The sequence below is a fragment of the Benincasa hispida genome, chromosome 3 (genome assembly GCF_027475165.1).
Source record: "Benincasa hispida cultivar pf3 chromosome 3, pf3_genome.v1.1, whole genome shotgun sequence".
NCBI classification, from domain to species: Eukaryota; Viridiplantae; Streptophyta; class Magnoliopsida; order Cucurbitales; family Cucurbitaceae; genus Benincasa; species Benincasa hispida.
This window is the reverse complement of record NC_143480.1, coordinates 416,558-428,623: the sequence shown is the minus strand read 5'-3', so window position 1 is coordinate 428,623 and position 12,066 is coordinate 416,558. Positions and strand designations below refer to the sequence as shown.

At 39.8% G+C, this 12,066-nt stretch overlaps 1 protein-coding gene across 1 annotated transcript; it reads right to left on the bottom strand.

The window, feature by feature from the left end:
* Positions 1 to 7,656: 7,656 nt before the first annotated feature.
* LOC150036933 (uncharacterized) lies at positions 7,657 to 11,393 on the bottom strand. Its single transcript, XM_090311677.1, has 8 exons — positions 11,129 to 11,393; positions 10,354 to 10,595; positions 10,144 to 10,299; positions 9,190 to 9,567; positions 8,957 to 9,084; positions 8,217 to 8,292; positions 7,737 to 8,117; positions 7,657 to 7,674 (listed from the first exon to the last, which is right to left on the bottom strand). The coding sequence occupies exons 1-8, from the start codon at positions 11,391 to 11,393 to the stop codon at positions 7,657 to 7,659; spliced, it is 1,644 nt and encodes a 547-aa protein (XP_090167803.1).
* Positions 11,394 to 12,066: the final 673 nt, after the last annotated feature.

Sequence of the window (12,066 nt, the reverse complement as noted above, 5' to 3'; positions counted from 1 at the left end):
ATTCCCCGTTCTTTGACATCTGTCACATTGCACAACGTGGGCATGGGCATCTTTAAACAATGTTGGTCAGAAATAGCCACACTGTAGGACCTTTGCTGCGGTCCGCTGCCCCCCAAAATGTCCTCCATATGGAGACTCATGACAAAGCTCTAGAATGTGTTTGACTTCCTGCTCAGGAATGCATCGACGTAATATGTGATCAGGTCCAAGTTGATCTAGGAATGGGTCGTACCAGAAATAAAATTTGGTATCATGTCTTAGCTTTTTCTCTTGCTGGTAAGTGTAGTCATCTGGTATTTGATCGCAAACGATGAAGTTCACTATGTCCGCATACCAGGGAACATGAACATCTACTGCCATCAGCAGCTCATCAGCGAATCTTTCCTCAATATCTTTTTCTTTCCCTTGAACCTCGCAATTCTCCAATCTAGACAAATGATCAGCGACTTGGTTCTCAGTGCCCTTTCGATCTTTGATCTTTAGGTCAAATTCTTGCAGTAGCAATACCCACCGTATAAACCTTGGTTTTGCATCCTTCTTTGTCATCAAATACGTGATCGCAGAGTGATCTGTATACACCACAACGTTTGTTCCAATTAAGTATTGTCGGAGTTTCTCCAATGCAAATACCACTGCAAGCATTTCCTTCTCTGTGGTTGTGTAGTTTTCTTGCACATCATTGAATGTTTTGCTTGCATAATAAATAGGATGCAATACCCTGTCCTTGCGCTGACTCAAAACTGTGCCCACAGCATATCCGCTAGCATCACACATCAACGAAAATGGTTGCATCTAATCTGGCGCAATCAAAATAGGTACGGTGATGAGTGCATCTTTCAATGTGTTGAATGCTTTGGTGCACGCATCATCAAAATTATATTCTCGATCAGCTTCGAGGAGTGCACTTAGGGGCCTTGCGATCTGGGAGAAGTTGCGAATAAATATTCCATAAAACCCAGCGTGTCCCAGAAAGCTCCTAAGTGTTCTTACGTTCATTGGTAGGGGTAACTTGAAAATTGCGTCGATCTTTGCCTGATCAACTTCTAATCCTGCTTTAGAGATTTTGTGACCCAGAAATATTCCTTCTTCCACCATAAAGTGGCATTTTTCCCAGTTCAAAACAAGATTTGTTGCCACGTATCTCTTTAAGACCTTTTTAAGGTTAGATAGACAGGAGTCATAATTATTGCCCAAAACTGAAAAATCATCCATGAATACCTCGACTGACTCCTCCAAGTAATCTTAGAATATTGCCATCATGCATTGTTGGAAAGTGCTTGGCGCATTACAGAGTCCAAAAGGTATGCGTCAAAATGCGAACGTACCAAATGGGCACGTGAAGATTGTCTTATCTTGGTCCTCCGGCGCGATTACTATTTGGTTGTACCCTGAATAGTCATCAAGAAAACAGAAGAATTCATTCCTCGCACGTCTGTCTAACATCTGATCAATGAATGGGAGTGGGAAATGGTCCTTTTTAGTGACCAGATTTAACTTGCGATAATCCATAAAAATTCTCCACCCTGTAGTTGTTCTTGTGGGAATTAGTTCATTCTTGTCATTGGTGACGACAGTCATCCCTCCTTTCTTTGGGACACACTGCACTAGGATTACCCAGCTTCTATCAGATACTGGGTAGATGACTCATGCATCCAGCCACTTTACTATTTCCTTCTTCACAACCTTCTTCATGGCAGGGTTCAAGCATCGTTGCCTTTCTACTGATCCAGTCTTTCCTTCTTCCAGAAGAATCTTGTGCATACAATACGAGGGACTGATTCCTCGAATGTCTGCCAAGGTCCATCCTAAGGCCTTTACGTTTTTCATAGGATTTGTATGAGTGCATCTTCTTTCTCTTTACTCAGCGATGCAGAAATGATAACCGGTAATGTGTTATTACTTCCTAAGCACGCATACTTAAGGTGCACGGGCAACGACTTTAACTCTAGCATAAGTGGTTCTTAAAGGATGGCTTAATGCGTTGTGATGTTTGTTTAAATAACTTGAGTGGTTCCAAGTTTGATTCAACATGAATTGCGGCACAGTCCTTCTTTAACATTGCGTCGATTTCAACATCTTCTTCTTCCAGCTCCTTCAGGGGTTCGTGCCAAGGTTCTTCTCACAATTCCTAATATATTTGCAATTTTCCATATCACCTGGATACTTCAACGTATTGAATACATTGAATTTCACTTCCTGATCGTTGACCCTGATGGTCAATTCTCCTTTTTGCACATCGATCAGCGCTCGCCCTGTTGCGAGGAATGGGCGACCCAAGATGATAGGGGCCTTTCTATCAGCTTCGTAATCCAATATGACAAAGTCTGCCGGGAAAATAAACTTGTCTACTTGCACGAGTACATCCTCTATCTTGCCCTTAGGATGCTTTATCGATCTATCGGCCAACTATAATGTGATAGTGGTTAGTCTCGTGTTGCTGATATCCAGCTTCTTAAAAATTGACAGAGGCATTAGATTTATGCATGCCCCTAAAGCGCACAGTGCGTTCCCGACCGTCTTTCTTCCTATTGTGTAGGGCAATGTAAAACTCCCAAGGTTCTTCATTTTGGTGGGGATATTGTTTTGAAACAGCGTGCTACATTCATATGTTAACGCAATGGTTTCATTTTCCCCAATCTTTCTTTTATTGGCAAGAATATCCTTGAGAAATTTTACATAACTCGGCATCTGTTCTAGTGATTCTATTAAGGGAATGTTAATGTGCAACTATCGGAGAACATCAAGAAACCTCTGAAATTTCTTGCTATCATTTTTTTTCTTCAGCCTGGGCGAGAAAGGTGGAGGATCCCACCAGAATTCCTTTTCACTTGGCTGTTTGTTAATGTCCTGTGCTTGCTATGCTTTATTAGCTGGAGGTTGCGTTGTTCTAGAATTCATGTCTTGAGGAGCTTCATCTTTTGTAGGTGGACTTACTTCTGAACTGGGACTTTTTCCACTATTAGTTGATTGGTCATCTTTAATAGTCAAATCTACTGGTGTTGTTGTCGCATCTGGTACTGATGGCATAGGGGCTGTTGTTTTGCCACTTCTCAATGTCACTGCATGACATTGTTCTTTTCCTCGCGGCCCCGATGCCCTTGAACTGCTATACCGTGTACCAGGTGCTTTCTTCTTCAATTCCCTCGTAAGCTAATCTATCTGCTCTTCTAATTCTTTAAGAGAGTCAGCTTACGATTGTCTCATTGCTCGCTCTTTTCAATATAATGTTTTAACGATGTCTCCAAACACAAGATACTGAGGTTGAGGCTAACTGTGATGTGTTGGCAAGTCTTAGGTGTGAAGCCGAAAAAGAAAAGATAACTAATATAAAAAATGCAAGTTCCTTAATTGCATTAATGATATAAGTACGGTTCCGCATTTCCCTTGGCGTACACCTCTCGGTGATCGGCCGCGTTCCCACATGTCTGTGGTGAAATAGGGACGAGCATAATGAACACAAGGTTGCTTCCATCTCTGGAAGTACTACTCGCTCTAGTTAATGCATTCTTCTGACCTTCTCTCGATAGATCAGAATGACATCTTCACTTCTGCTCTTACAGGTAAAGATGCCATCTAGCATGTCTTAGTTAAATGCATTTGTCTCTTTAACACAGATAAAGTCACTCGTTTGATCCATATTAATTACCAAGGGATTAAGAAGACTTCATGAAGAAAACAATAAATGGAGGAACGGAAATAGATAGAGAAGAGGATATGAAAACGATCGAGACATTCAATAAATCTATTTAACATCTGATACATGGTTTGTGAATGAAGAGATAAAGAAGATGAAATACAATGATGAATAGAGATAGAAAAAAGTACAAACAAACTTCAACGTCTTGACGCCGATCTGGATGGAGATTTGCTTGCCGATGTGGATGGATTGTGCGGAAGGATAAGCTTCCCTCTCAGGATTGCTCAACCGGCAGCAGGGATCTGAGTATAGAGCTTTGCGGCGGGAATCTGGCAGAATAACACTCAGACTCACCTCTTGGCCTTATCTCTTCTCTTCCCGGATTTCTTCCGATCAGCACTCAGCTCAGCCTCTCTTTCAATAGCCTAATATCAATTTTCCCCGTATCAAGTATCCTTCTCTTTCACTGAATTCTATAGGGGTATTTATAGGTGAAAAGTTTTGTCTCTTGGTTGGTGGTCCCCACTTTTTGTTATGGAAATTCCGAAGATGGTGGGATAATTATTCCTTCTATTATGCAATAAGACCGTCAAATCTGTACAACCGTTAGTTATACATGTGTCATAATCCTCCGCATTTGCTCTGTTTAACTGCATCTTTTGATCATGTGTCCCCATGTGGTGTTGTTTTTATTAACACATGCGGTTGAAGTTCAGCTCTGGATCGACTGTTACATTACATCGTCATTGCGTTAATCGTCTCTTCATTGTTGATTGGCGAGCACAATGTGACAGAGATGCGTTAGTCAGTTCGTCTTAAGCCTTAATCGCAAGCGGTAACTTGGTTTCCTGCAAAACAGAGTAAAAATCTACTTTTCTTCCATCTTTATGATGTTAGTGGGTGTAATTGTGATAATTCCTAATTATTGTATTTCTAAGCTAATTTTCATACAATTAGCGCATTTTTTTTTCTTTTGGCCGCAATATCTAGATAAGGCAGTATAAATAACTTCCATTTCTACAAGTTATCAACATTCTAACAGACAGTTATGCAATGTACACTAATTAACGGCATGCTTTGATAAATAAAATATAAGGATTGAGTTCACATACCAGTTGAAGACTCTCTTCAATTCGAACTCAACGCAGCGAAAGAACCTCTACGTTAGCAAAACAGTAGACTATGGCAGCATGATCTCTACACGAACGACAGCAACACGAACAAGCAGGAGAGGGTACGACACCACCACTTAGAGCCCTTGGTATTCTCAGAATGCGAATCCAAAGCGTGGTCTTTGTTGAATTTGGTAAAGGTTGGAGGAATGGGCTGATCATGTAGACGATAAGCAAGTGGGAGAGAAGGCTATTGTATAGCAGGGATGCTTATCGTTTAGATAAAGCTACACGATCGTGTAGGTTTTACTAAGTGCTCGTCTAGTAATAGGTAAACTATCGTTTAGAAAACACGGTACACTACGCGATCATTTAGAAAAGCTAAGCAATCGTTTAGAGAAAAGTGTGCGATCATTTAGACGTGGGTGTGTGATCGTTTAAGCGATGAAGCTCTATCGTATAGGCTCTCAGCTAAGCGATCAAGACGTTTTTAACACCGATTGCAATTTTTTCGAACTTCTTGCAAAATGAAACAAAATTTCATTTTATTCTTCGGTTACATTAACCGAATACTAAATTTCCCACTAACGCACCATCGAGGAGAAGATTTCGGCCAATTATCACATAATTAACCAATTTAATTAACAAATGAATATAATCATATTATATTCTTACTCTATAGTTTGATATCATATATCTACTATAGTAATTTCTCCTCCACTTGATATAAATCATATTCATATCTAATTTCCTCCAAAATAATGTATCTCATACATTTAATAAATTATATAATATATAATTAACCAGTTCAATTATATCATATATAATCGAACTCTCTCTTGTCAATTTGAACATTTCAAACTGACCCAAAAACTGATTCTCGACTTTATCCAAACTACCTAGGGGACCTTATGGACCTATGGCTCGAAGCTCTAATGGTCCATGAATAGCTGACTAAACTCTTTAGCAACGAGATCCACCATCCGTTAACTGCCAGACATTCCACTAAAGACCAACAACTAAACTCTTCGTACCATAGATATATTTTTGTGTCCATCAGATATAACCAATCATGAGTAAGATGACCCTTCACAGATGCTCGTAAGTACAGTTGGGCCAAGTTACCATTTTACCCCTGTAGTTACATCTCACTCCTTAAGTACCATTGATTCCTCTAATGAACAATACAACATAGTCCAACTATATGTGAACACCTTTTGGGCTAAGAGAAGGTGTATGGTGCCACATCGTTCAAACCTTGAAATCAACCCTTAAGGGAGCTATCTATCTACTTGCCCCTGCCTCGGGGAAGGAGGATTCCATCTTGTGTAGCTGAGTTCCCAGCTCCCAAATCAGACGAATCCCCAAAATAGTAGGTTTTAGTTGATGACCTGGCCACTCGAACTCATACAAATTAAAGGACCGCCCTCAAGGGTAGGAGTTCCCAACTCACTCAGGGTTTAGGTCATGTTACCTATGGTCATCCTAGTGAAGTGAAGTCTCAGTCATGAACGGTGTTAAATAACAAAACGTTAACACTTTGTGGTCAGGTCTTATAAAAACTCTTTGAATAGGACGCCCTCGTTCGCATGTCCCCTACACGAATGATCAGGATCATACCATCTGTGACAAGTCACAACACCTGTGACAATTCCACCAAGTGGGCCGCATCCATAACATTACTAGGATAAGGTTCCCCTTCTATATCCATATACTACAGACCATTTTGGTTATCACTCAAGATATGATCCACTTATATGTCACCACATACATGCTTAAGTTACATACTAATAACCAGGGATTTTATGTTTATTGGTTTGTGGTAAAGCAAATAAAACAAACAACTGAGCAAAAACAAGATGTGAATTAAACATCATATATTATACAACACAAGCGTTCGTACAAATTGTTTACAAACTATAGAACACGAGACTTTAGGACATCAACCCCAATAGCGAGATCTTCACCAACGAGATCATCACTAGCGAGAACATCTTATGAGCGACACTTAGCATAAAGATCAGCAAGACTAGGCACAAAACTAGTGACATTTTTCATTCTTAGCGAGACTTGCCATTATTTGCAAGACTTAGAATAAATTTTAGCAAGACTAGGCAGAAAATCAACAAGATTTGAGTGACCAGCGAGATTTACACAATCCTTATCTCGCTCTCATTCCCTTAGGTGAGCTACTTGCCTGATCTTCCCAACCGTCTGCCTGCTTACGCAACAAATTCCTATTTCAATTTCAAAAATTTATAACTCGAAATCCAGAACTCATTTCAAGAAACTTCCTTCTACAAACATGTTTATAATTGAATTAGCTATCTAATCTTAAAATTTTAGCACTAAACTCGATCTCTACGACCTATTATACTTTGAACATAATATCCTGTCCAGATTACTCGAATTCTAGACCAACTTCAATTCTTCTTCGAATTTCCCCAAGTTTTTCTTCAAATTCTACCCCACTCAACCCTGAAACTTCTTCTTCTTCTCCAATTCGATGCCTAGCTGAAGTACCCTCACTTGTGTCGATTTGGAGGAGGAGGTATGTCGACAGTAAAAATGGGGAAAGAGTGATCCCTCATCCCACTTAAACCTCCCCACCGACTTGCACCTTTTTCTCTTTTCCATTTTTTTTCCAAATTATCACAAAACTATTTAATTTCATACTTCCATTCATCATTTAGTAATATAATAATAATAATAATAATACTAATGATAATAATAATCATCATATTATGCTTAACAGTATTCTTCCACCCTTGTTCAACATAAATCCCAAACTCAATATATCTCATAAAGATTTAGAACTTAGCTTACCAAAAGCACTCTCGGCTAAATTCACAGGCCTACCCGAGATGTTTCAACACAACACTTAGAGTTTTCCCTTCTTCTTTTCCTTCATTCTTCAACTTTTCCCTACAATGTAACATTCCTCATAAGTAAACCTACTTAACATTGTAATCACATAGTTAACATACCTGAAATATCATTTGAAGTTGAGGATATCTCCTTCTCATTTGCACTTCGAGTTCCGAGGTTGCTTTCTCAATTCTATGATTACGCCATAATATCTTTACCAAAGGTATCATCTTGTTCCTAAGTACTTGGTCTTTCCCGTCTAAACTCTCGATAGGCTCTTCCTTGTATGATAAATCTTCCTTGAGCTGTAATGGTTGTGCTGCTAATATGTGCGTAGGATCAAGCACATACTTCCTCAACATTGACACATGGAATACGTCATGAATACGAGTTAGCTTCGAAGGTAACTGCAATCTATAAGCTGTTGGGCCACCTTGTTCCACAATCTCATATGGTCGAAACCGGAGAATTCCTTTCCATGGGGACAATCGAAGAAATACCTAATCTCCGACTTCAAATTCTAGTTCTCTTCTTCACTTATCCGCATAACTCTTGTGTCTATCGCGAGCCGCCTTAAGGTTATCTCTGATAAGCTTCACATTCTCAGTTGTCTTTTGAACTAATTCTGGACCCAATAATTTCCGTTCTTCAACTTTATTCCAACATACCGGGGTCCTGCAAGGTCAGCCGTATAATGCTTCATAGGGAGCCATTCCGATACTTGAATGATAACTGTTGTTGTACGCAAATTCGACCAATAGTAATTGCATATCCCAACTTCCTTTGAACTATAACATGCACGCTCTTAACATATCTTCTAATGTCTGTATAGTTCTTTCCGACTGTCCATCCATTTGTGGATGAAAAGTCATACTGAAATTCAATTTAGTGCTCATAGCCTTTCTCAGGCTAGGCCAGAATTTCGAAGTAAACCTCGAGTCTCGATCCGACACTATCGACACTGGGGCTTCATACTGACTGATTATCCTGTCTACATAAATCTTAGCTAGATGGTCCAGCGTAAAGGTAACTTTTACTGGGATAAATTTGGCCGTCTTGGTCCGTCAGGTAACTTTTACTAGTATAAACTTGGCCGTCTTGGTCAATCTATCGACTATCACCAAATGCCATCATATCCTGAAGGCCTCCTAGGCAATCCAAAAAGAAAGTCCATTGTCACATGCTTCCACTTCCACTCAGGCACTGGGAGTGGGTTTAGTAATCCTGCTGGCCTCTACTTCTCAGGTTTCACCTGTTGACAAACTAAACATCGATCTACATATTCACTACATCTCTCTTCATCCCAGGGCACAAGTATGATCTCTTCAAGATTCTATACATCTTGGTGCTTCCTGGATGCATAACGTAAGCAGAACTGTGCGCCTCTTTCAGAATAGCTTGCTTAAGCTGTAACTTATTAGGCACACACATTCTTCCTTCCTTTACTAGCACACCATCTGTTCTCAACTAGAAATCAGTTCTGATTCCCTTACTTACATCATCTACAATCTTCTGAAGATCAGGATCTTTCAACTGATCCTACTTAAGGTCTTCCATTAAAGTAGGTCTTACGTGAAATGTAGCTATCAATCCTTCTAACTGTCCTAATGATAGGGCAGTTCTAGAACTCTTAAACTCCTGGAGTAACATTCCTGATATCGATCCAAGGACTACTTTGGATCCCGAAGATTTTCTGCTCAATGCATCAGCTATAGCATTTGCCTTACCGGGGTGGTACTCAATTGAGCAGTCATAGTTTTTGATCAATTCTATCCATCTTCTGTGCCTCAAGTTTAATTCTTTTTTATCAAAAATATACTTCAAGCTCTTATGATATGTGAATGTTCTGCAATGCTCTCCAAATAAATAATGTCTCCACAGCTTTAAAGCTAATGTAACTACCACCAGCTCCAGATCATGCGTAGGATAATTGCTTTCGTGCTTGTTAAGCTGATGAGACGTATATGCAATCACTTCTCATCCTACATCACATACATCCTAGTCCTTGTCGAGATGCATCACAATAAATCTCAAATTCTTTACTTGGGATTGGTAAAGAAAGTATAGGAGCTGATACTAGTCTCCATTTTAACTCTTGAAAACTCTGCTCATATTCTGAAGTCCACACAAAATTCACATCCTTCCTCGTCAAATTCGTCAGTGGAAGGGTATCTTCGAGAAACCCTCTACAAATCATCGGTAGTAGCCTGCTAAACCCAAGAAACTACGTACTTCAAAGGCATTTGTGGGTCTCTCCCAATTTACTATAGCTTCAATCTTCTAAGGATCCATACTTACTCCTACTGTTAAAACCACATGATCAAGAAATACAACCCAATCTAACCAGAAATCACATTTTCTAAACTTGGCATACGACTGTTTTTCTCATAACGTTTGCAATACTATCTTCAGGTGGGTCATATGATCCTCCCTACTACCAGAATATACTAATATATCATCAATAAATACTATCACAAATTGATCCAAATAGGGATGGAATATCTTGTTCATCAAGTTCATGAATACTGAAGGGGCATTCGTCAGTCCGAATGGCATTACTAGGAATTCATAATGTCCATATCTCGTTCTGAATGTGGTTTTAGGAATGTCAGCCTCCTTCACCTTCAACTGATGATAACCCGATCTCAGGTCTATCTTTGAGAACATTGTGGCTTCTCTTAGCTGGTCGAATAAATAATCAATACGTGGTAGCAAAAATTTATTCTAGATCATTACCTTATTCAGCTGCCTATAATCGATACACAATCTAAGTGTACTGTCTTCCTTCTTTACGAAAAACACCGAAGCTCCCCAAGGCGATACATTAGGTCGAATGTATCCCTTGTCAATTAATTCCTGCAATTGCACTTTCAACTTCTTTAACTCAGCTGGTGCCATTCTATACGGTGCCTGCGACATGGGAGCAGTTCCTGGAATTAGGTCAATAGTGAACTTCACTTCTCTATTGAGTGGCAATCCTGAGCGACCACAACATGAGCCAAATAGGCCCTACATCTCTTGCTTAGCAGCTTCCTTGCTTTCACTGCTAATATCAGACTTCCTGCAGTTAATCTCTTGCTTCCCACCAGGATTATGTCCTGACTAATTGATTTTCTGAACCCTACTTCTTTCTTATAGCAGTCCACTGAGGAATGATATTTACTTAGGAAATCCATTCCTAAGATGGCATCAAACTCTAACGAATCTAAGGGAAACAAATCAGCCTAAAAATCCTGATCATTTATCAGCACATCACAATGTTTATAACATTCCCCTACTATTATCACATCTCCCATAGGGGTAGAGATATATAACTCTTCAGACATAGCCTCAGACAACCTATCTATACTAGATGCAAACATGCTAGATATAAATGAATGTGTAGCACCAGGGTCAAATAAAACATAAGCAGATTGTCTACATAACATCACATTACCGGTCGCAACATCTGGAGACTTTACTACCTCCTAGTGTGTCACGGCATACAATCGTCTCTGCTGTTAGGGTCAACCTACGACACCCTTTTGCTTGGCACCACTTGATCCTTCACCTTGATTTCCAGTGCCCCTTGTCTGATTAACTGTCTGAGAAGTGATCTGTTGTGCTGTTGGGGCTTTCCTGTTCACTTGGGGACAAACTCTCTTGAAATGCCCTGCTTGACCGCATTGGAAACATACCCCTCTTCCACTATAGCACACTCCAAGATGCCTCTTGCCAAAACTAGGGCACATCGGTTTCCTGTTCGTACTGGCTACAAACTCACCAGCTCGTGGCATCTCCGGTCAGCAGACTGCACTAGCCGTGGGTCTTGATTTCCTCTTTCTGGACCCCTGCCAACTCATACCCCTGAATCGACTTCCACTAGACTGACCTGCAACTGGGGGTCTGTTAGAGTAAGATAACATGCAGCAGAATTATCGAGGATCCATAAGCATTTAATTTCGATAATTTTGGCAGAAACTAGAGCATGCTCATTTAAATAAGAGAGTTTTTTTATCATACCTTTGTAGAACTCTCCAAGATCTTGATCAAATAGCAACAGTCTTCACCAAAGATCACCGTGAACGACCTCAAGATCTTCTCCACTATCCTTTTGGAGCTTTAGACCGAGTTGTGGGACTCAAGAATAGCTTGAAGTAATGTAAAATTGAGAAAAGCTTACAGCAGCACACTTCCGAAGAACCCTTTCTTCCAGTTGAAATTTTCTCTCAAAATTTCTGTGTAATGCATGTCCTCAAATCACTCCATTCTTCTTTATTTATTGTAGATGAACATGCAAAGAAGAGATGTGCATGTCTTGCAGCTCATGTTTGGAGTTAAAAGAAGAAAAGGAAGTGGGCTTTGTGTGAGCATGAAGAAAATGATAATGGAAAATCTCACATTTCCCTTTTGTGCATGTAATCTAATTTTCCAATTTTTCTTTAAAACCAAAATTTGATTTCAAAATCC